At 36.8% G+C, this 26,239-nt stretch overlaps 2 protein-coding genes across 2 annotated transcripts in view; both read left to right on the forward strand.

The window, feature by feature from the left end:
• Positions 1–13,390: 13,390 nt before the first annotated feature.
• Positions 13,391–26,239, forward strand: part of Vta1 (vesicle trafficking 1) — a 53,497-nt gene continuing 40,648 nt past the window's right edge. The window contains exons 1-3 of the mRNA XM_042683944.1: positions 13,391–13,401; positions 17,483–17,487; positions 24,599–24,733. Of these exons, the coding sequence (XP_042539878.1) occupies positions 24,622–24,733 (112 nt within the window). The 5' untranslated portion in view covers positions 13,391–13,401; positions 17,483–17,487; positions 24,599–24,621. The remainder of the gene's footprint in view (positions 13,402–17,482; positions 17,488–24,598; positions 24,734–26,239) is intronic.
• On the forward strand, positions 17,449–19,599 carry Gje1 (gap junction protein epsilon 1). The gene is made up of 3 exons (XM_042684056.1): positions 17,449–17,487; positions 18,542–18,724; positions 19,204–19,599. The coding sequence occupies exons 1-3, from the start codon at positions 17,449–17,451 to the stop codon at positions 19,597–19,599; spliced, it is 618 nt and encodes a 205-aa protein (XP_042539990.1).

Genomic DNA, 26,239 nt, shown 5'->3' on the forward strand with positions numbered 1-26,239 from the left:
ATTTAGTTTCATTATAGAGGTAAAACAAAGGGGTTACAGTTACATAGGTCAGGTAATGAGTACCTTTGTTTTTGTACAATGTCACCTCTTCCCTTGTTTTCTCCCAGTTTTTTCCCCCTCCCAATCCTTTTCCCCCAAAAGTGGTATAGTTCATTTTCAAAGTATGTCTTGTGAGTCTGCTGCATTTGTTCACCTTTTGTCACACCATTTCTTCCCCAAACAGATTAACTTACACATAAAACAAAACAGCCACAAAGGAGAAAAAAGCAAAACAAAAACAAAAAGCAAAATAAGAAAAAAACTCATTTCTATTTCGTGGATTTCGATAAACATCATCTTATATGATCATATGCACATAGCTATTGAGACTTTGTGTCTAAGAAAATCATCCTTTCAAGGGCCTCATATGTAAAATACACTTAGAGCTCAAAAAATTAAATCCCCTTAAAAAACCCCTCAAAGAAACAACCACCCAATTAATAAATGGGCTAATGACTTAGAACTTCTCAGAAGAAGTAAGAATGGCCCAATAGACACATGGAGAAATGTTCAACACTTGTGGCCATAAAAAATACAAATCATGACATTCTTCTGCTTGATCTAGTCTATTGATGAGGGTTTTGTTTTTAGGTTCCTTATCATTGTTTTCTTTTTTTTCCTTTTTTGATTTATTGCTTTTTCTTGTTTAATCTCTCCCACCACCCCTTGCCCCTTTCTTTACTAGTTTTTCTACTCAAGGATTCAAGCTTGCTCTACCACAGTCACACTCTGAAGCAAGAAACTTTGGAAAGAGTCCATCTCCAATTAACCAGCAAAAAGCAGTAGTGTACCAACCAGGTAGCCTTCATTGCAAGCAAGCAAGAATCCCTGAGTTCAAACCTCAAGATTTTGAATATGCACACATTACCACCAAAAATGAAAAAAGAAATAACAAAATCAGTGGTCATTTTTTCCTACCGGCAGCAAACAAGTCACCATATTTAAAATCCATAAATAAAAAATGAAATTCAATTACAGAAAAACCAATAAATGAAAAGTGAAATACAATTACATAATTATAAAAGATAGTATAAATACAACTTCCTTCCCCATTTCTCTTTTATTTCTAAAGAGCAATTTCATAAAAAAAAATCAGTGTGAATGCCTTGTTTGGCTTATGACAAAGAAATCCAATAATATTTGAGAATAAATTACAAATTTCAGAGGTGAAAGCATACCTTGTATGAGAGGTCTCAGGAGAATGCTGAGGAATGAATTCATATCCACATGGACATGGGCACAAAAGAGAAGACCTGGCCTGTATGACAAACCTACACCCAGCAAAATAGTTAAAGGCAAAAAGCTAAAGCCATTTCTTCTATACTCAGGAATGAGACAAGGATGTCCACTCTCTCAAATTCTCTTCAATTTAGTATTAGAATGCCTAGCTACAGCAATAAGATAAGATGCAAACATAAAGGGGATCCAAATAGGGAAAGATGAAGTAAAATTCTCCCTCTTTGCAGATGACATGATCTTGCATTTAAAGAATCCCATGGACTCCACTCCCAAGTTACTCGAGCTGATTAGAAACTTTGGCAAAGTAGCAGGGTACAAAATTAACCCTCAAAAATCAATGGCTTTTCTGTATGCCAACAATGAAAAGAGCACAGCTGAAATAAGGAAAGCAACTCCTTTGTAATTGCCCCACACAAAATAAAATACCTAGGAGTTAACTAAGGAAGTGAAGGACCTCTATGATGAAAAAATTAAAAAACTACAAAACGGAAATTAAAGCAGAACTTAGGAAGTGGAAAAACTTCCCATGCTCCTGGATTAACATCATGAAAATGGCAATACTGCCAAAGGCTATCTAAAAATTCAATGCCATACTTATCAATAGTCCAACCTCATTCTTCAATGAAATAGAAGAAGCAACCCAAAAATTCATATGGAACAACAAAAGACCCCAAAAGCAAAAAGAATCCTTAGCAGAAAGAACAGTGCTGGAGGAATATCAATACCAAATTTCAAATTCTAGTACAAAGCCATAGTAATCAAAACAGCTTGGTACTAGCACAAGAACAGACCTGAGGACCAATGGAATAGAACTAAAGACTCAAAAATGAACCAACAGACCTATAGCCACCTAATCTTCTATAAGGGAGCTAAACAAATTGAATGTAATGGTGCTTCAGTAAATGGTGCTGGAAAAATTGGTTAAACACATCTAGAACATTAAAGCTAGATCATTATATATCACCCTGCACAAGAATCAACTACAAATGTATCAAAGACCTCAAAGCCAAAGTAGGAGACACTATAGGGCTCCTTGGGACCAGCTGAAATTTTCTTAATAAAGACCCAGAAACACAACAAATCAAACAAAGGTTTGACAAATAGCATTGCATGAGACTGCAGAGTTTCTGCATTGCAAAGGACATAGCTAGTAAGATCAATAGAAAGCCTATGGACTGGGAGAAGATCTTCACTAGCCATACAACAGCAAGGGTCTCATACCTAAAATATACTTAGAACTCAAAAAACTAATTCTCCCAACAACAAATTCTCAAAGAAACAACTGTCCAATAAATAAGTGGGCTAAAGACTTAAAGAGAAACTTCTCTGAAGAGGAAAGAAGGATGGCCAATAGACACATGAAGAAATGCTCAACCTCCTTAGCCATAAAAGAAATGCAAATCAAAACAACATTGAGATACCACCTCACCCCAGTTAGAATGGCTATAATCAAGAACTCTAATAAAAACAGATGCTGGAGGGGATGTGGCCAGAAGGGAACTCTACTGTTGGTGGGAATGTAAACTTATTCAACCACTTTGGAAAGCAGTATGGAGGTTCCTCAAAGACTCCACATAGAGCTCCCCTATGACCTAGGGATCCCACTTTTGGGCATTTACCCAAATGATCACAAACAAGGCTATACTAAAGCTACCAGCACAACTATGTTTATTGCATCATTTTTTACCATAGCTAAGCTATGGAACCAACCCAGATGCCCCTCAATAGATAACTGGATCAAGAAAATGTGATATATATATATACATATCATATTCATACACACACACACACACACACACACACACACATATATATATATACACACACACACATACAATGGAATTCTATGCTTCCATCAGAAAGAATGACATTGCCCTATTTGTTAGGAAATGGAAAAACTTGGAAAAATTATATTAAGTGAAGTAACCCAAGCCCAAAGAAACATAGGTCCCACGGTTTCCCTTACTTGCAAAAACTAGTATAACTCTAGGGTAAACAGAAAACGTCAAAATCTATGTATGTATGATATAAGAAGATGTTAAGTGAAATGAACCCCAAGCTAGGGTCACAACTTGTTTTTTTTCACATTTTTTTATTGTGAAAATACTGTACAGAGAGGTTATAATTACATGGGCAAGATAATGAGTACATTTCTTATCAAGCATTGTAGCCTCCTCCTTTGTTTCTCCTTGGTTTTTTCTTTCTTGCTATTGTTTATAACATATTTGAAATGTACTATGGTTTTTTTGTTTCTTTTGCGCGTTCTTCCCCCAAGGTATAGCCCCTGTTTTCACTGTATTTGATGTCGATGCCCTGCAACTTGTATATACATTTTTCTAAGTTAGGGAAGGCAAGGGACATAACAAAATGCTGAAATAAGGATACAGGTTGACCCAGTGTAACAATGAGATGTACAAGACCCTATGTTGAAAAGGAACTTTACAACTTGTGGGGGGAGGGAGGAGTTGGGAAGATGGGGAGGGAAGGGATGGTAGGGGAAAAACAAAGGAGGAGGTAACAATGCTTCATAGAAAAATGTACTCATTACCTTACTCATGTAACTGTAACCCCTTTGTACTGTATTTCTACAATAATAAAACATAATAAAAACTATTTAGAAAAGAGAAGACCTGGAAATGAGAAATAGGAAGCTTAATTAAAAAATAGCTGTTTTCCTGTCTGACCACTTTATTTAAAGCACAAATTATAAAAAAAAAATTATAACAACGTAGTATTAGCCTTGCAGTCTTTGTAAATATAATGTGTATAATAGGAGCACAGAAGTCGATGGAAGACCTGTGCTACCTTCAAGTGATGTTTTCATATCTCACTAAGATTGTCAGTATATACTTGAAGAAGACTGTTGATAAAATAAGATGTGTTCTGTAATCCCCAGGGTAACCACATAGAAAATAAAGCAAAATGCATAACAAAATTATTGCAAGAATGAAGGTAATAAGCTAGGAAATAGATTAGTGATCTATCTCCAAGAGAAGATAAGAAGTAATGGGAAGAAATGGAAGAGGTGTGAATGGTATGACTTTGATTGTAGCTATCTGTACTTGCTCAGTTTTGTAAAAATATTAAAAACCATTTAATACTTCATATGAGCATTTGGCATAGTATGTGAATTATATACCAGAAAAATGGCAAGAAGAATGACAAAGAGGAGCAAGAAACTAGCCCTGTCTCCTTAGTTTTTCATATTTACTATCAAATCTATTTAAGGAAAATCTGTTGGGAACGCTTAAATTATAAATGTTTCTAGTGGTAAAGTAAGGGTTTTCTTTAGTCTCTCTGATGGTTTTGACCACATGGAGAGATCAAAATAAGACATATCCAACTATGGAATTCAAGGAAGCAGGAATTGCATGCATTCTCCTTAGATATTTTCAAGTAGATAGGTTATCTTGAAAAAAGCCTTCCATTGGGAAAAAAATAACCACTTCTATCTAAGAAGATAGAAGGTCTACGTCCATCCCCCAAAACACTTGTGCCATGAACTGCTGTAGGCAGCAAAGCTTGGGGCCTGAGAAGGACATTTTAGTTAGGAAGAGACAGCGAATACAGTCATCATTGTTTTGAGCTACTGATAGATAACAAATAGATATAAATTACTGACTTAATGATAAAAGTTGTATGGGTTATATAATATGGTTTCTATGAGTTTTCTAACTATGTTAACTTATGAAAAATAGACTGCTACTTAAACATTAGTACTATCAGAGGTACCTCTTGGATATGTCTTTGCCTGTCTGATGATCTCAAATTGGATTACAAAAATGTGATATTTATCCGTTTATACTGATTAACACATAAAACTAGATGAGACTGTTTTGTGTGTTTTGGGGTTGGAAAATCCACGGAAAAGTGAAAATCCTCGGATATGGGAAATGTTCATGGTAATGTTATCCATGAAAAAGTTGTGGCATCAGAGAACATACATTACTATGATGTTTCTCATCAGCACTCCCTTCTCCTCATTTAAATGTGAGAATTCTTTTATTGGCAACATGGCTCTCAATGTGCTCAGGAATCCAAGGTACTTTCTTACACACACAAGGCACATGTTTTGTGGTTTAATTATTTAAGTTGACAAGCCAAGCAAATGCATCCACCTTTCTAATGTAGTACGTGCTTATTCAACTAAGTCTATTAATTTCCACAATGCATTCATGTTTTGTTCCTAATGCATAAATAGAATCACAGAATGAAGAATTTCCCCACTTAGAATACTTGGCCTGAAATGGGATAATGGTAAGTAAACCCGCTAGATATGTGTCAGTGATGAACATGATTGTAATTTCTAAGTGGTTAGAAGTTCCCAAGAGTCTCATTTGAATTCTGTATTACATGTTTGTTCAGACAATGTGATCCAGTTTCCCCCTTCTGCAGCAAATGAAAGAAAGGAGGGGGAGATATAGGCTTAGTTTTCAAACAAAGCTCTTTTTTTATTGTTCTCAAATATAAAGTGGACAAGAAAGAATAAACATTTATCTTTAGATTCCATATTAAGAAATGATTGAATAAATCTCCAAAGTCCTCTGGAGTGACATTAGCACTCCCCAAACAAGAGACAATACAGTCAGTCCATCTTTATCCCCAATATCCATATTACTGAATTTTGTAATAAATCTCTAGCAACAGCAGTTGAGAAGTCACTGTTGTATGTCTCATTGGCGCCACCTACTGAGTACTTGTCTTTTTTCTTAAGTACTTGTCTCTTCTTAAATCGCAGGTAAAAGTCACAGTTGCAAATGCAAAAGGAACTAAATTAAACTAACAAAAAGAATGACAGAGATAATTATGTGCTCAGCACTTGATCCGCATCCATGGTATTCAAGTATAGATGTCGTTATCAGAAAAGAATTTTAGCTTTACATTACATTTATATAAATATAAAAATTTCTTCTAAGAAATTTTCTGTAGACATTGACTGAAAAAAGTAATAATTATAAAAACAAAGACTCAGAAGCTGTTGGCTCATGCCCATAATCCTAGCTACTCAGGAGGCTGAAATCTGAGGATTTCAGTTTGAAGCCAGCCCAGGAAGGAAAGACAGTAAGAGTCTTATCTTCAATTACACACACACACACACACACACACACACACACACACACACACACACAGAGCCAGAAGTGGAACTGTGGCTCAAGTAGTAGAGTGCTAACCTTGAGCAAAAAATCCCAGAGACAGTGCACTGGCCCTGAGTTCAAGTCCCAATACAGGGAAGCGCACACACACACACACACACACACACACACACACATCTAATTTATAATAAAAATAAAAGTGAAGGTGTTCTATTTTTCGCATTGGATTCATTACACACATTCTCCAGCTATGTACATAATATAAGCAGAACATCAGTCAAGGAAGCAAACAATGTTCACAGCCCAGGTTTTCTTATGTACAGTATTCATGTGTACCAAGCCTTACCAAATTTGAAAGCATCTAAGTATCTATAAAAAGCAAGTGATTGCCACAAACACAAAAGGTAACTGTGTGGACCGTTACTATTTCACATGAAGGCTTTGATACTTTGCAAATAAAAACCTACCCCAAATCTTGACATCAACCTCACTCTTCAATGCAAATAAAAAATACTGTTTAATGGAAATCATCCTTGGTCCAATTCCCCTTATATTTTCATGTTCATGACCAACCTTTCAGATAAGTCTCCTCCCTCACCCCGTGTTTTCTCAGCATGAAGGTCCCAATTGTAACACAGGAAACGCTTTCACTCAGAGCCAACGCATCCAGTCACAAAGTGTTCTGTAGAGGTGAGAAGACTTATATGAATTTGGTCCACTGAATATAACCTGCAGTGATATTGCCAGAGAAGACAAGAATTTGAATGAGCCTACGTTGGAAAATAAATTACCTTGTTGCCTTGAAGGCAATCTCCTCGGGTCAAGGATAAAGCCTTTTCTTCAGTGTTCTGTAAAGAATCATCTCTATCAGTGGTGGATTTTTTCCTTTCTTTTTTCCAGATAACTAGGTGGTTTTGATAGTGTTGTGTTAGTAACCTGATGTTTTATCACAAATTGTATTTCAGAAAATAAAAATTGTCCTCAAGAGAATAGGAACAAAGAAGCATGCCAACAAATGTCTCCCCAAATCTCTCATAAGCATAAAATCAAATTCAAAGAAGAGATGATACTACTAATTGCCTCATAGTCATTTTTCTCTGTTTAGGATTTCTTATACCTTAAGCAGAAAAAAATGGCATGATACAATAGTTTGAAATACTTAACCCTGTTAATGCTTATTTAAAAATTATTGACCTGATAATGGCCTCCAGTAAATATCAATGAAAATATGCATTTGTTTTGTGATCATATTTGGCTTGAATTTAAGGGTACAGGATGAGGGATAAGTACTAGTTTTAGTCTTCCATTAACATTTAACATCATCATGATTAACATCATAGACATCTTCTATCTGACCCAAAATAAATGTTATATAGTTATGCATGTATATGTGAGTTAATATATTAACTCTTATTAATATATTAACTCTTATTAGCATAAAAACTGATATCATTATTGCTTCCTAATCTCCAAAACAAGTGCTGAGATGAGCTTACACTGAGCTCAATGCACAATAGCACTGGTAATGATAAGGTCATTGAAGGTCATCAGGAATCTATTTTAAAAACTACTATTACACCTGGGTAAGTAAAAAGTCTTTTATATATAAAGCTGGGAAACAATAATTCATTTTAAAACTACCACAGAATATGAGGGGACTTTAAAATGATGTTAGTTTATATGAGTCATAAAACTCAAATGATTAGAATAAGCAGCGTATTAATATAATCACTATGCATATGGGTTTGAATTTTACCAGTTCCAGAACATGTAAATCTTGAGATCTACAGGAACACTTTAAAGATAGATTAGTACATCCTCTTGCTTAATAATTATAAATTCATAAGAAGTGGGCATTAAATTTTCCTCCTAAAGGAGAGGAAAGGTGTGGTTTTTTTTAATTAGGTGATCATAGTAGCAAAAGACATTAATCGGCTTTCAAAAGCTAAATGTGTCTCAAGTTCATTGTAATTCAAAGCAGTGACTTTTCCCTAGTAACATGCCACAAAGGAATATGGAATGGAAGTTCTAATTTAGTGTGAGATTTTAATTCAGTGATCTGGAGTTTATGCACAGAAGAATGATGATATGAACTAAAGCTGAATTACAGAAACACTTGTAAATTTAAAAAAAAAAAACCTTCTCTGTGTCTCAACAATACAAAACATGATTCAGAATATCCTAAAATTAAGAAACAGTTACAGTATAGTGCTTTATTAAACAGAAAGAAATCATTGATTTTCTGCACATGAAATCAGGCAACAAAAGTATTTCCAATTTCTCATTATGTCCAGCAATGAAAAATGACAAGTTGATGACTTACACAATTTTTATTGATGAAAACTGGAATGAAGTAGGAATAAGTCCTAGCAAAGGAGTAGTAATAAGACAGGCTTTGCAAGTTTGACTGTGAAGTAATGTTTTTAAGCCCACTAGTTATTAGATAGGAAAATGAAAGATAGATTGATAGAGAGATAGGTAGATAGATAATGTGGTTGACAAGAAAGAAAATAAGGTATTTACAAATTAAAAATTCAGCATTTTTAAACAAAGATGAATATAATCTTTTTATTAATATGTCTAAACAATCCACTCATGGTGTCATAACATGCAATAACTCCACTTGGGACATTAAAGTGATTAGAAGAAATAAGAAAACTCAAGCATGCTAAATCAATAGTTCATATTCCAATTGTAATACACTTGTATTTGTATTCTTCATTAATTTACCACTAAGAATATTAACCACACACACAGAGCCAATCCTTATTGCCTAATTCTTCATTTGCCTATGGCAATTGCGATTACCTGAGGTAAAAGTCACCCAAACTCAATTTTAAACACTGTAGCTTGTCCATAATGGAAAAAAATAACTGCTAATTTTTTCTTAAATATTATCTTCTTCCCCTTTGGGTTTAGATAGGAGTCACCCGTGAAAGGAGTACCATGTCTGACTATCTTTTAGAGTCTATGGACCATTCTGACAGTGGTAGGAGGAACAGAAGCTTCCAAAAGTTGACAGGAGTCTGAGAGACTGGAACTAGTCCATCTTCCGGCACACCTGCAGGGTGAAGACCTCAGCTGCCTAGAGCTATCACTTTATGATTCTAAACTGTTGACCTAATTATCACTTCCCTTTCTGTAGTCCCTTCATACCCTTTCTTCTGTTGGAGCTCTAGCTCCACAGGCTTGGAAAGAACTCAGAAACATGAGGATTATACCAATTTTTAGTTTAAAAACATAAAACATTCCAGGACTCATTAAAGCATTAGAGATGGAGGTTAAGAAACACAGAGAAGAGAGTTCATAGAAACCAACTTATCGGTGGTAGAACCACAGTTGAGCTTACTGGGAGCCTACAGGAAGTCTCAGGGAAAGCCAAAGTAGTAAATTGTCTGAAATTACAACACAGCCTCCTTTTCATTTTAGTATCTCACATTTATGACTCCAGCGTTGTCATTTGGAACTGGAGTTTCCCTCGAAGCATGTATGTTGAAGGCTTGGCTCCTATTGTGGTACAAGTAGAAGGCAATAAAACCTTTAACAGTTAGGGCCTCATGGTAGATATTCAAATCATTCATAGCATGCCCTTGAAAATGTATTTAGTACTTATCATAAAATATAATGAAAAAAAGATTCCAATGGAGGGTGCTTTCTACTGCTGTAACAGAGTGCACCGGCTCCCTTTTCTACCATTTCACCTCTCAGATGTTCGCTTATCCACAGTGAACCATCATCCAAAATTACTAAGTGGAAAATTCCAGTAAACCATTCATAAGTTTTATATTGTTCACCATTCTGAAAAGCAGTATAAACTCTCCATCTTCATGGAGAAGAGAACTATCCTTTTGTCCAGTATACGCACTATGCACCTTCTATCTCCTACACATCGGCTCACTTAGCATCTGTCTTGTTTGTCAGAAGGACTCTCACATTACATTGCTTGTGGTCCTAGAACTCCTCTATTTGCCTCACTTCACCTCATTACTCGGGCACAGGATCATGCCACATAAGCTTAAGAAACACAGTACAATGAGACATTTTGAATGCGTGTGTAAGAGACAGACAGACGGGCAGACAGAGAGTTTCTACAGCTTCACACATCCACTTGGAGTCCTAGAATATACCCTGTATAGATCAAAATTTTAAAAATGCATATAAGACTCACAGTTCTAGAGTATGGAATTCTAAGAGCCTGGTGCCAGCTCTTTTGAGGGCCTCCATGTGGAGCCACCGGAGGATGAGCAGTAAGCCTGCGAGAAACAAAAAAAGGAATTAGGTAAAACCCTTTTTTTTTCAATCAGGAATTTATTCCCAAGATAACTAGCTCACCCCCATGATAATGGCATTAATTCATTTGAGGGCAGAGGTCATGACTTAATCACCTCTTAAAAGTGATACCTCTTTGCCAGGCACCTGTGGCTCACACCTGTAATCCTAGCTTCTCAGGAGATCTTAGGATCATGATTCAAAGCCAGCCTGGGTAGAAAAATCCCCATGAGACTCTTATCTCTGATGAACCACTTAAAAACCTGAAGTGGTGTTATGGTTCAAGTGGTAGAGTGCTATCCTTGAGCACAAAGAGGCTCAAGAACCATGCCCAAGCTCTGAGTTCAAGTCCCTCAACCAAAAAAAAAAAAAGTACTACCTCTTTATAGCATCACAGTGCAATTTCACTTTAACATGAGTTAAAATTGAAATTTAAGTTTTGGATATTGGTCAGCTGTGGATAACTGAAACTGGATGGCGAAATGGTGGGAAAAGGAACTGGTGTGCTCTGTTATAACAGTAGAAAGCACGCTAGACAGTAACTAATCTTTTTTATATTGCTCCATTGCAACCTTTTAGTCATCATGTTTTCTGATGAATAGTAAATTTAAATCGAATTTGGGATTCTACAAGCATTCTAACATACATGTAAGTGGAGTCCCAGAAAAAAAGAAACATGGGAAAGAACACATATTTGAAAAAAATGGCTGTTTATATTCAAAAAATAAATAAAGTTAACAAGAGTGAAAACACTACTTATTGAGAAAGCAAGAATGAATTAGGCACTACGTGAGATATTATTTCATGTACTCTATACAAGCATTCCTATCAACCAAGTATTATGGTCACATTTTACAGATGGAAAAGCTGAAACAGAGAAGCTGACATTAAATACTTAAGTATATTGTTGCAGTGGGTTAAAAAAAACCCAGGTTCATATACAGTCTCCTTTGTTGACATGTGGTTGATTAGATGGAGTGTGCGTCCAAGGAAGTAGTAGTTATAAGTGTCATACAGCTAGAAACTCTGGAGTTGGGGGAAAATAGATAAAACAAAAATTTACAGAAAAAGACAGACGATATGGCCTTCAATTTAACCATGAAGCCAAACAAGTGCTGGAAACATCCAAATTACTGACTGTACATCTCAAAGGTAAAACAGCCCCAAGTGTGGTTATAATAATTGGAATCATAAAACCACAGAATTGTGAAATTACTTACAGATTGTAGTCTCCAAGCTCTCCCTTTTGGAAACATGGAAACATATTCTAGAAGGTTAAATCACTTACCCAAAATAACATAATTGGTTATTGACCTTTCTACTAAGCCATTCCCAATTCCATTCCAGAAACCATAAATTATTCATGCAGAGAGACAAACCCAGGTTTGGCAGGTCAGAGATTTCAGTGAGATGCGAATTGAGTAAGGATTTTGATTTATGAATCTAGGCAGCTATCCAGATTGACTTATCTCAGCGTCCTTTTGGGAAACAAACTATTGTGGATATCTAAATTGACCTCTATTCCACCCATTCAACAGTCATTGGGTATTTCGTGAGGAGGAGAGTAAATGACTGTGACACAATGCAAAAGACAGAATTAAAGAATATTAGAGAGGAAATTGATATTACCATATCCCCTTGTTGGCCAGATATAAAATACACAAAGCCATTTATGGTCATACTCTGAAGGATTAAACACAAAATATGTCCCATTTTAAGCTAATTCTTAGCAGCACACATCTCAACCATTTATACACATGCACAATATTTACACACTTATACATAGTATATATGTACATTTGTAAGTCTTTTGAAGGCAAGGGTTACATAGTTCTTACACATCCCCAGCATCTTACTGTAGGACTTGATGTTTATTGAAGGAATAACAAAAGAATGGCGAACAAGCACTTTCTTTCCCTCTCTTCCTTTCTCCCTTTCTCCCTCATTATATGTAACTTTATTTTCAGCCTTCTTATTGGGGTGACTTTGACAAGCAATTACATATATTAAGGTATACAACATAATGTTTTCATACTCATTGTAAAATTAATCAGTCAAGCTCATTAATATACCCATCATTTCTTATAGCTACATTTGTGTATGTGTGCCTTTTCTACATATTTGTTATGTATTAGAGACACGTAGATCTTACTTTATACCAAAGTACAATACTGGGAACCACAACCACCTTGCCATAAAAGCTCCCTAAGTGAATTGGGTGTAAATGAAACTTTGTAGCTTTTCTCCCCTCACTTCCTTTTTCCACTGACAGACACCATTTTTCATGTCCTTCATCTGCATGCACATGATGGCAAATGACAGGATTTCATCCTTCTCAAATCTGAACAACATTCGCTGTGTGTAGATACAGTTTCTTTATGCATTCATCTGAGAGTGAAAATTTAGATTCGTCAGTATCATAGTCACTGTTGAGTAATGCAGCCACGAGCACGGAAGTGCAGACAACTCCACAAGACAGTGATTCCATCAAAAAGTGGGATTCTTGGATCACTAAGGTAATCTCATTTTTAAATTTTTTTTAGGAAGCAGTTATAGTGTTTCCCATAATGATTGTGCCAATTTACATTCCGACCAACAGTGTATACCTGTTCCCTTTTCTCTACATCCTTGCCAATAGTTACCTTTTTATGCATGCGATAACAATTCTAACAGGTACGCATGGCATTTCAATGTGGTTTTAACTCCCATTGTCCTAGTAAGTAGTGACGCTACCCTCTTCGTATTCTTGTTGGTCATTTGGGTATCTTCTTTTGAGTCATACCTATGGTCCATTGCCCATCTTTTAATCAAGGTATTTGGCTATTTCGTTAAGTGTGTGAATTACTTAAATATTTCAAATAAACTCTTTGTTACACTTACAGCTCCCAAATAAGTTTTCCCATTTAGTAGAAGCATTTTTGCGTGGTTCAATGGTTCCTTTGATATGCAGAAGCTTTTTTGATGCAATACCATTTTAATAGTTTTGTTTTATTGCTGGGTATTTACTGACTTTTCCAACATTTCATGATGCCTCATGTTAAGAATCTTTATATGTATACTTCCTGTGGCATCATTTAAGTCATCAGTCTATTTTGAGTTGATTTTTTTAAATATGGTTGAGATAAGAGTCCAGTTTCAGGCTGGGAAGGTGGCTCAGTGGTAGAGCGCTTGCCTTGCATGCCTGAGGCTCTGGGTTCGATTCCTCAGCACCACATAAGTAAAAACAAAAAAAAAGAGTCCAGTTTCATTTTTTTTTCCTATATGGATATCCAGTTTTCCCAATTGTTAAAGAAAATATCATTTCCCCATTGTGTTTTCTTGGCATCATCCTTGTTGAAAATGTAGTTGTATAGCTTTATATCTGGACTTTCAACTCTGTTCCATTGGTTTATATGTGTTAATGCCCATATGATAATGTTTTAGCTAATATTGTTTTGAACATATTTTGAAATCAGGAAATGGGCTGCATCCATCTTTCTTTCTTTCTCAAGACTGTTTTGACAGTTCATCTTTTTTTCTGGTTCTATATAAATTTTAGAATTGTTATTTTTCTATTTCTATAATGAATGCTATTTAAATTTTGACAAGATCACATTCCTTCAGTAGATCTCTTTGAGTTTTAAGGTAGGTCATCTTTATATCTATATATCTGCCTTTATATCTATAAATCTGCCTTACATTTGTTTTGTCTTCTCTATTTTTCCATTCATACAATTCCCACTGCACAAGTTTTCTATCTCTTTGGATGAGTTTTTTTTACTAAATCTTTTACTTTTTATTACTGTTGTAAATAACATTTTATAATGATTTGCTTTTTATACAGCTTCTTGGTGAACAGACATACTATTGCATTTGTATGCTAATTTTTTGGTTCTTTGAGTATGCCAAATTATTCTATAAATTGTGTTTTGGTGAGTCTTAATTATTTTATGCTTGCATGATCGTGTTATCTGTACAAAGAAGTGATTTTACTTTTCTAATGAGACATATTTTTCCTAAAAATATAATCTGGCTAAGATTCCCAATATTATTTTGAATAGTGGAAAGCATCCTTACTTTGTACCTGAACTTAGCAGAAAATCTTTTAGTTTTCCCTGTTGATAATGACGTTGATAATTTTTCATGTATGGCATACAAAGGATCAAGGCAGCTTCTCCTACACTTGTTTTATTGAAAATGTATTATGAAGTGTTGTTCACTGTTTCAAGTACTTTGCCTGTGTTTAAGAAATGACCGTGTAGTTTTTTTCTTTCACTTTTTAGTATGGTGTGTCACAAGGATTGATTCGCATGTGTCAAATAATCTGTATCACATGAATTAATCCCATTTGGTCATGGTGTGGAATTCTTTTAATGTGCTATAAAATTCAATTTATTAGTATATTATTATGGGGCTTTGAATCTATGTTCATCAAGGAAATTGTATTATAGTATTTTATGGTTTAATTTTCTTATGCCTTGATATAAGAGTGATGTTTACCTATAAAATGAGTTTTAGAACATTAACTTTCCTTCCAGTTTTTAGACTAGTTTAAGGATTAGTTTTAACCCTATTTGATAACCTCCTATTAAATTACTAAATTAGAGTAGATCCTAAATAATAGTACATGTAATGTTTCCAGACTGATTTTCATGTCATTCATAATACCCATGCACATTTGTATTTCTTTCAATATTACCTTGGGTTCTGCATGAAATTAGAGGTTTGTTCTGTTCCCAGTTATATTACATAGCATGATTTTATGATATCAAAAATGTCAAATGATTATTCATGATTCCAGGATTTATATTAACACTGGCATATCATAGTTACAATTAAATTCAGCAGTTAATTTTTTATTGTGAAAATACCATACAGAGGGGCCCAATAGTAGATATTAACTTACTTTTCATTCCTCTTACTTAAAGTGAAAGTTTTCAGCAACTTTGAACTAGCAATATTCTCATTCCTTCAAGTTTTAGTCTACTTAGAAAACTCATGAACTTACCCTTTTCATTTTCAAGATATTTAGGGCTGGGGAAAGAAAAGAGGTAAATGGTAATAATTCAGGTTGTTCAAATATTCCCAGTAGTCCAATCCTTCTGGGTTTTGGTGAGCAAAAACAGGTATCTTAACATCTTAATAATCCCTAATAGTAGTGATATTTCATTCCCATGTAGATTAACAGAGATAAAAAGAAAGAGGAGAGATAATGAATATAGACCTGGGATTTATTCATTCATCCATCTCCAAAATACCTACTCTAGCCAACACAAAGATTCTTTCCCACAGAATATAGACTCTTCTCTGCTTAAAATAATCTTTAATTTTGAATACTCTGTAATTGCATAATGAAGAGAAACTAATTTTAAACAACACAAGAAAAACCATCCTCTCCTAAAGAAGATGAGATTCTGCTAGAGCAAATAATTCGCTTATGATCTCAAATATCTAATTCCAGAGCTCATTATTTTCAAAGCTATGTGCTTCTAACTCATATTAATCCCATTCTGGAAAGCAAAATCTTTTATGGTTCCCAAATACTCCACAGATATGCATCATACCTGAAGTGTTAGTTTTCTGGTGGGCATTCCTCTTCACTGTGAATAGACTCAGTAAGATGGTGAGTTATATGGGTCTATACCTGCATATAGTTGAATAAAACGTATTGTTCATTGTTGTATAATGGTAGAATTTCAAAGAACTTCCCTCCCATGCAAATAGCTGTTAGGAACTGTATGTGTCATTTATTGGTATCAACACAAAACAAATCTGTAATTCTGATACTGGATGAGAGAAAATATAAAACAATTTCTTTTATCTGTCTGAGGAATCATTTATTTTCTTATTTGTATTTTTTCCTACCTAACAAAGTACTCCTATTCAAAACTGCCATTGTTTTTATATGTTCATTACAATTATATATAAATATATACACACATATGTATAACACAGTCACCACTCCACTGTTAGACCAGGGATGTTATGAGGAATTACCATCTTCAGCATGTCACAAGCGCAGGAATGATGAATGAGAAAGACAGGTAAAGAGAACAGAGATGATTGGCTATAGCAACAGCTATAGCAAAAGTAACCTGTCTCTCTTGTCTCATGCTGGTGTCTAGCACCTACAACAAACGCTACTGGGCAATTCGGAATTGTTCTTATACTAGACCCTGGCCTCTCCTTATTTAGCAATCCCTCCTATGGGTCTTTAGAACAGGGATCCTGGTTTGCATGTCTGCAACAAGAAGACAAATAGAGCACCAGGCATCGTGAGATTCAATGATATGGCAGTTATTATAGCCTATGTAATAATTTCTTGGGCTTCTTAGAAATTAGTCCTATTCCATGACAGTAAAAAAGAAGAGATGAGGGTTATGTCCTATACAATGAACTTATAAGACACGACCAATAGAACTCCAAGCAATGGAACTCCAAGCTTTCCATCGATGTGATTCCTAGGCAGTGGCAGGGGCATCGAGAGCCCCCAGCCTCTGTCGGCTGGCCTCTTGCTTTGCTGGCACTCCTGGCTGGCTGGTCTGCTCTGCTGATCCTGCAAGCGAGGGATTATTAGCCTGACCACGAGCCCTGGGCTTTTGTGTCTTTGTTTGTGTTTTGTTTTGGGATGGAGATAGGAAAGTTGACTGGGGCCCCAGAGACCTATGGAAAAAAAAAAGTCAGAAAAGAAGGAGGAGGGGAGAGAAATGTGCAGTGACAAGTGTTTTCTGCTGCAAAAGTCATGAGAGAATATAAGAGTTTGATGCTGGCAGAGCAAACCGGCTACGCGCGTCAAAAACTAGGATGCCAGGATAACATCTCCTGAAACATGTCTCTAAATTACATCAAAAACTTCTATGAAGGATGCGTAAGTATCATACAAAGAAAAAATCATCAACTGGTACGTGTTTTGTTTGTCTATTTTAACCTGTGCTGGATGAATAAGTTACTCTAGATTTATGAAGGATACTAGGCATAACAATCATAGGCTTCGAGGTATTTTGAATTTGAAACTATAAATAATTCAAAAAGTACTTTCCCAGCTGTGTTTTAAAGGAATTCACCGTCAATTCCCTAGCTAAGCAATAGCAAACATTTTTAAACACTGCTTGGTTGTTAAGACAGTATGAATGTGAACTTTAATGCAGAATTGTTCATCCAATTTCCCCAAAAGAGACACTAGATAAGAAAAGACAGTGATTCTTTGTTTTAAATGGAACAAACAGGACAAGAGAATATTAACAGAATTCAAAGCCGTTTAAATATTTCCAAATTACTAGCTTGATGGGCACAATATGTGCTTATTTGTTGCATTTCATATGTGGAAGCCAGAATTCATTTATAAATATATATGTACATAAACACTTTGGGTGGTACTCAAGTGTTTGCAAGTGTATTAGCTGAAATATGGCAGATTTATGGGAGCACTCAAACAGCATAACTTCTTAGAAAAAAAAACAAATCAATTGTCAAACAAATAAACACCAGAAAACAAGTACTTTAAAGGTGGCAGGGTGAAATCAAGGGAAAAGGGGCAGACAAATGTAGAGAAAAGGAGGGGGATGCAGTCAAAAATTCAATGTACAACCCACAAAATTAAGAAGACTAAGAATGGGGTGGGTTCCGAAGGATGGGTGAAAATGCTAAAAAGGGTGACATTGATCAAGTCGCATTGTATTCACAAACATTTTCGAATGGCAACTCCTTTGTACAACTACTTAAAGATGATAAAAATATATTTTTAAAAAGAGTGAAGTTGCATGAGAAATCATATAGAATGTATACCTGTGTTTATCATCACTAAGGATCTAACTTTTTGAATCTTAAAAATTTTTAAACTATGGTCGTGAAAACGTCCTTTCAAACATCCTCTTTTGGTGTTTTTATTCAATCACGTTTTTGTCCTCTTAAAACCATGACAGGTTAAACCACCAACTGTGATTGGCCAGTTCCACACTCTTTTCTTTGGATCCGTACGAATGTTCTTCCTTGGAGTGTTAGGTTTTGCAGTTTATGGGAATGAGGCTTTGCACTTCAGCTGTGATCCAGACAAGAGAGAAATCAATCTTTTTTGTTACAATCAGTTCCGGCCAATCACTCCACAAGTAAGTCCTTCCATCTGCACCTATAGTTTGACTCATCAACAGATGCAATCTTTTCTTATTAAATGATATAACATTTTAAAGAATAGTCTCACAAGAAAGCATTTGAGAATTTCATTACTTTTTATTTCAGAAAAAAAATGAGCTAGTTGTTTCTTCCAAAGCCACAATTCCATTATCTTTGGATGTTCAATTGTATATTATATATTACAGATTGTATCTTTAATATAGAAATTAAGAAGCTACTAAAATTATTAGTGATTCATGCACAATTCTAATAAAGTAGGTTTTCTAGACCACTGTTATGTCTAAGATTTTAGACATATTGGTCATTACACCAGAGGTTAGACATTACTATGCTAAGACCTTTATGAAACTTGAAATTTTTTAAGTTAACTTTTGTGGAGTCAACCAATTTTTAGTCATTTTTTTGTTCCATGTGGATTAGTCAATTTGACAACAATGTTTCTGACACACTTTAGGTATTCTGGGCTTTACAACTGGTGATTGTCCTGGTTCCTGGAGCTATTTTCCATCTTTACGCAGCATGTAAAAGCATCAACCAAGAATGCATCCTTCAAAAGCCCATCTACACTGTGACTTATATCCTCTCTGTCTTATTAAGAATTAGTCTAGAAGTAATAGCGTTTTGGCTTCAGATTCACCTTTTTGGTTTCCAGGTAAAACCTCTTTACTTGTGCGATGCTGAATCTCTTGGGAAGAAAATGACTACGATAAAATGCATGGTTCCAGAGCACTTTGAAAAGACCATTTTCCTCATTGCAATGTATACATTTACTGTGATTACAATGCTACTATGTGTGGCTGAGATTTTTGAGATCATATTTAGAAGACTGTGTTTTTTATTTAGGCAATGACAAAGCATAAAATTATTACTCAAAATTATGCCAGTACCATTTCAATCATTTTGTTTAATTTTATCTTATTCAGTGAGTACCTTGATTTAAATATAAATGTTTTTTAAACTCACTTTGCTGTATCTAAAACTTATGTCTATCATAAAATATAACAGAGTTCTAAGTCAGACATTAAATAAACAGTTCATTCTGTTTTATCATTTATTTCACAATAAAGTATACATATAACTCATGTTCATTCATTTTTAAGTAGTATTTTTACAAACTTCGAATATACAACACTTGTTACAGCATTATCATAGCCAGAAAAATGTATTATCTCTTTTACAGACAGGATAATTAATAGTCAACAATGTTAATTTGTGTTCTCAAAGTCATACAACTGGACTAGAACCCAAATACTCCTTTTCTCATTCCACTGAAATATGTAGTTTGAACTTTGAGTATGTGATTATCTTTGAACTCATGTAAACTATAACATATTTAAGCACAAAAGTTAAAAGTTATTAAAGAGTAACTTTTATAGTTTAATCACTAACTTGAAGAAATTGAGCATTAAAATTGTTACATTTTAATATTATATTGTTTTCCTGAAATTTTAAATATCAAGTATCATGAAAATTTAGCAACTAAATAAATTTGAAACGCTATGGATAACAATGTACATGGTTTCATGTGTCTTCTTATGCCCATAGAGAGCTAATAAAAATAACTGCTATATTAATCATCATTGAAATGCAAAATTATGTATATTGTTTGACTTCCTCAATAGCTGCTAAATCGAGCCAATTTTGTACTGAGTCAGTGCCTGCCTAACCAAAAATCATCTTCATTTTATATCATTTAACATCTTCATGTACTACTGTCTTCTAATCCTTGTTTGGGAGACAGGGATAATCAAATGAATAGTACGGTGTTTAAGTGTTTGTGAAGCATTATTCAGTCTATGTCTGATGCCATATATTACCTTCCTCCACAAAAAGCTCTTGAGTACTTTTTATTGAACATGTGCCACATGAAGAGGTCATATTAAACAGAAGATAAAGACAGGTAAAAGTTTAGTGGAGACTGGTGTAATAGCACAGCCTGATGGGGCAGAATAATGTCTTCATTGTCTTTGTAGAGAATCACAGGCTCTTCTTACTAATAAACAGCAGCAGTGTTTCAGCTTTTATTATCATATTTGAATTGTCTGTGGATAATATATGTCCTCACTGGGACTACCCCCAACGCCTACCCATAAGCACACATGTCTTCATTACAGACCAAATTTTCTTCCCCCACACCTCTGCAGGCTTGGTAATTTTTAATTGGATGTCAGACACTGGGTCTTTTATCTTGTTGGGTGGCCAGTATTTTCTACCTGTAAATACTCAAAAAAGTTTCTGAACCATAATCACATAAATTCAGAAAGAGCTCTTACATAAATAGCTTATTCATTTTACTTACCTTGGTGACTAAATAGTGTTAGAACAGTTAATATTCATGTAGAAAATATAAACTGTAATTTTGACACTTTCACATCCATGGGGAGGTAAATGCTCAAGTCTGATGGAATCTTTGAGGAAGAATTATCTCTGTTTGGGGGGTGGGGGTGATGGCCTAACAATAGGATATAAGTCTCATTATACTAGAAGATAAATTACTGCCACATGCAATAAACTTGAAAGGCTTAACGATAGGTATTTATTACCCTGATTACATTGATGGATCTTCTGTCATTTACCACCAAATTAATTCTGATCAAAACTGAAACTGAGACTTTTAGTGTGAAATTATTACACATACACATGTATTCAAAGGGATAGTGCAAAGCTGTTAACTTTCCCATCAAAACTCTAGCTCTAATTTTTCTCCCATTTCTCCTTCCTGTGGTTATCTTTTAGTCCTATTTTATTCTGCATCTCTTCCCACCTCTTACTTGCCAAGATTCTATCTCCATTATGGATGATAATATCAGGTCCTTCAGAAACTGTCTGGAGCTAGATGGAGGAGAGTTTAGGCCCTTCGCCATAGAAAAATGTCATAATCAGTTCTCGACAGTAAAAGAAAAAAAGAAAAAACGTTTCATTGTTGTCAGTAATTCTGTGCTTCACCACATAATAGCCAATGTGCTGCTGTGTTGGTGGTGGTGGAAGATAACTTCGTTATCTTCCAACCTCATCCCCAACTACAAATATATTCAAATAAGAGAACGTTAATATGCTCCAGTCCTGAAGAAATAGTCAGGAGATAACAGGAAGATACAGCCCTCAACAGAAAGCAGTATTTTTTCTCTCAGTACAGAATGATGGAACAAAGAATGGAAAAGACACAAAGATATATTGGTCTATAGAAAACCATAGCAAAGAAGAAACAGGCTGGGTGCTGGTGGCTCATGCCTGTAATCCTAGCTACTCAGGCAGGAAAGTCCATGAGACTCTTATCTCTAATAAAACCACTCAGAGAACCAGAAATGGCGCTGTCGCTCAAGTGGTAGAGTGCTCGCCTTGAGCTGAAGAGCTCAGGGACAGTGCCCAGGCCCAGAGTTCAAGCCCCATGACCACCACCAACAACAACAGCAAAAGTAATAGTTAAGTACACAAGCTCTGAAACAAAAACAGCTAGGTTTTTAATATCAAGCACTCACTGAAGCTCTGTGAATATTTACTTGGTTTCCAAGTCTAATTTCAAATATGCTCTTACACTATCAGTGTCTGTCATTCTCAACTATCCTCTCATTAAGGGACACAGTATTCACAAAGAAGAGAACAAGTACAAGTTGCCTACATCCTATGCACCCCATTTTTTCTCATCTGCACAATGACAATGATAATGTTTCTGATCATGGTAAAAATTAAATGAACTAATGATATTGCCCTAGTAACATTCTTTACATCTAGTACTCAGAAAAGAATAATATTGCACTGATCTATGTCAGAAAGTAGCCAAAATAATTCATATCTGATTATCTTAATCCACTAGCAGGAAGTGTAGAGTTAATCAAAGCCATCAAAGGAATCCTTGGCAATGGTGATGGCCTCACACAAAGAGAGTGGGGAAATCTTGAATCATCTATGGACATTCACTGGGGCACTGGTCTTATTCCTAGATATACTATTCATATTTTATCAGGACTTTAATAAAATCATGACATACAGGATCCAAACCAGAACAATTAAATCATGGCATAGGAAGGGAGTTTGGACCTGGATAGGAATCCTTTTCAAAGCTTGTGGGCTGAAGTTTCAGGGCAGACATTGAGCATGAAGAAATAATTAAGAATATAATAAATGAAAGTGGTGTAGGTAGAAACAAGATGTGTATAGTATTCCACTTTTTTCTCATCAGTTTCTCTACTGTTAGGTTTTTAAAAAGAGGTAGTCGAGTAAGAACAGCACCAGCACGCACGTGGTATTCAGGTAAGGGGTAGGTTTATTCAGTAGACCTGCTGGGACCAGGCAAGGTTTGCACTCCACGTGGCTGAGAAAGGCCTGGCAATGAGAGAGAGCTGGGAAAGAGAGGAAAGAGCTAGAAAAGAGCAGAGAGAGGGGTAAGAACAGTAGCACTCACGTGGTATTCAGGTATTCAGAAGACCTGCTGGGACCAGGCAAGGTTGGTACTCCACGTGGCTGGGAAAGAGAGAGGAAAGAGCTAGAGCAGAGAGAGAGCAGAGAGAGCTAGAAAAGAAGAGCAAGAGCAAGAGAGCTAGAAAAGAAGAGCAAGAGAGCTTCTGGGCCTGGGCTAGGCCTTATGTAGGGTATGGGCGGGGAAAGGTGTGGCCACATCAAATTCAGATGTGACCTCAGCTGATGCAGATGTGACCTCTTCCAGGTGTCCCAGTTGCCTAGGTAACGCAGGTAATGGGTGGAGACTTTGCTGCGAGGAGGGTGGAGTCTGCTAGCCATCCAGGAGCGGACCTTACATCTACCAATCCAGTAACTTTCAAATGAAAAGCCAACATAGTGGGAAGCAAAGAAAGGAAGGTTCAATACCAAGTGGTAATGAATGTATGACTGAGAATGAGGAATTATGCAGAACTCAATTTCCTGCTGGGTGAAATAAGCCAATCCCAGAGGAAGCTGATAAGCTTCAGTTATTAGAAGAATGGACAAAAGACACAAAGTAGAATAACACAAAAACATGGAACGAGTTTTTCCAAAGTGGGATAGTGGAAGCAGAATGCAGAAGGAAATCTCAGATCTTGATATTTTGGTTCTTGAAAACAGATAAATCTCAACAAAAACTAATTTTAAGATGACATTTCAAAAGTGGGAGCTGAGACAAAACAAAATAAACATGTAGGCAGTTAAAGGTGCTCAAGTCCTCTGAAATCTTTGATGATAGAAAGGAAAGCTGATACCCACTGTACAACAATATTAGTCAATGCATTAAGACAAATACTGAATGTAAGCATATCCCATAATAAGCAACCTACAGCTTATTCTTTCACTAAAATACCCTATCCAGTTCACAATTAAAGTACGTTTTTCTTTAAGTTGCGGGTATTTGGTGTTTAAGTTTGGGGGTAAGCCTTGGAACTTCAATGTTTAAGCACACCATTTTTCAATTTAAAAATACTATTTCTCTAATGCAAAACAAAATAAAGTTTCTAAAGTTAAAAAGAAACGTTACCCTGGACACTATCAACAGTGAAACATCCAGAAATGATACCAAAGGGGGTGGCCGCCTTTGCTCTTTGTGCCGGTCCATAAACATTTTCTCCAGTTTTCCTTCCTCTCTATTCTTCCTTTCCCCCTGTAGCACAATATAAACAAAAACAAAAACAAAAAAGAAAGCTATTCTTGCTCCGACCAGCAGAGAGCGCCGGTGCCATTTACAGACTGGATCTTCTCTAGTTTGTAACTTCCCGCAGCCAGGACCACGGGCTCATCGCGTCCGGGCATCTGTAGTGGAGTCGCCGTTGCTAAGCAACCCGGGACTGGGCGGGGTTTTCCCCGAGCTCTCGCGAGACTACCCAGCCAGGCGGAAGCGGAAGCTCCGGTGTCCTCGGAGTGAGAAGTGCTGCTTCCGTGAGTGGCGATGGCCGCGCTGGCTCCGCTCCCTCCGCTCCCGCCGCCGTTTAAGAGCATTCAGCATCACCTGAGGACGGCCCAGGAGCACGACAAGCGGGACCCGGTGGTGGCCTATTACTGTGAGTCCTCCCGAGCCGCGCGTCCGTACACGGTGCGGCCCACACGCCAGCCCGGGTGCTCGGGGGCACGCCCCGCCCCCCGGGCCTTGACCTCTGACCCGCCCCGGGCCATTCCTGGGTTCCCGCCCCCCTCCTCGGGGAGCCTGACCTGGGGGTTCCCCCGGCACCGGAAGTATGCGCGGTCCCCCTGCCTGGCATCCTCCAGGGTCCAGAGCCCTGGGCGGACGTGGCTCCGGCTTCCTGGGAGGGCGCGCGGCCCCTGGCCTGGCCGGGCCTGCAGGGCCCTGCTCGGTGGGCTCGCTCGTCCCGAGCACCAAGCCAGCCAGCGCAGGCCGCGGTGCTGGGCGGAAAGCCGCCCGGTAGACCTCGCTGAGCACGGCAGCGAGTGCACGCAGGCAGGCCCCCTTGACGGGCCAAGCTAGGGAGCGGAGAGCCTCCGCTGCCACGGGGCCGGCTGTGACCGTTTGAACGCAGTGTTCCCACCGTGCTGTGATGCTTGTGGGAAAGCTGGTGCCTTTGGTTCAGACTTCTTTTCCTTCCCCGAAGGACTAGTGCTGGTAATGTTATGTAAACCTTGCCTTGTATTTACCACACCTCCTCGTTTTCCCGCAGAGAAAACCAAATGACTTTGGATTGGAGAAGTTGAATACAATAGGTGCTTTGTTGTGGACATTCTCAAGAGAGCTCAAAACTAGTCCATCTTCATGCCTGCCTTTCTTGGACATCTTCCCCCCCCCCCCCCAACCCCCTTCTCAAAGGTGCAGGAATAGCCGTCTTTTTCCACATTCAAAGGCCTGACTCAATTGTCACTTTTTCTGTAGGCAGCAACTTGATTATACTGCGAGTTGAAGCTCCTGTAGTTAAAATTGTACAGCATTATTGACACTATATTTGCTCTTCAAGTTCCACAAGAAAGGACCATTATTCATGCATTCCATATCTATTTATTGAGCTTTTGCCATATACCAAGCATTACTACCCAGTGTAGCTGTAGTTTTATATTTACCTTGTAGCAAGCCTTACTATCTACATAGCTAGTTTCTGTATTCATAGAGCTTATGTACAGTGGGAGTAAGGGAATCAAACAATAAAAACAATACTAGACAACAACCAAAAAAGATAAGGAGTACGAGGATGGTTGTAGAATGTATTGAGGGAATTTAACTTTTAATGTCGTCAAAGGACACTTCACTGAGCTGACATTTGAGTAAAGAAAGGGGTGAAAGGCACTCGTGTACATTTTAAAAAGAATATTCTTTTCTGAGGGAACAAAAAGTCAGAGGCAGAGGCCTGCTTGAAAGAGGAGATTGGATACCATTGTCACTTGAATGGATAGCACCAGGAGAAAGTGGTATGATAAGAACAAAGAAGTAACCTCATTAACAGTGAAACAGGGCCCCTTGTTTCCCTGGAACATTATTCCCCGTTCTTGGACTCATTATTACTACATACCCTTGTGACTACATACCCTGGGAGCTTTTATTTCCTGTGTCTTCTTCTGGCTAT

Source organism: Dipodomys spectabilis, unplaced genomic scaffold (assembly GCF_019054845.1).
Source record: "Dipodomys spectabilis isolate Male_0828 unplaced genomic scaffold, ASM1905484v1 ptg000001l, whole genome shotgun sequence".
Classification (NCBI taxonomy): Eukaryota; Metazoa; Chordata; class Mammalia; order Rodentia; family Heteromyidae; genus Dipodomys; species Dipodomys spectabilis.

Bases quoted from the DNA above. Each gene is read 5' to 3' on its own strand.
- Gje1 (XM_042684056.1), top strand. From the start codon at position 17,449: ATGTCTCTAAATTACATCAAAAACTTCTATGAAGGATGC. The intron at 17,488-18,541 runs GTAAGTATCATA...AAACCATGACAG, and splicing joins AAAACTTCTATGAAGGATGC to GTTAAACCACCAACTGTGAT. The intron at 18,725-19,203 runs GTAAGTCCTTCC...GACACACTTTAG, and splicing joins TCCGGCCAATCACTCCACAA to GTATTCTGGGCTTTACAACT.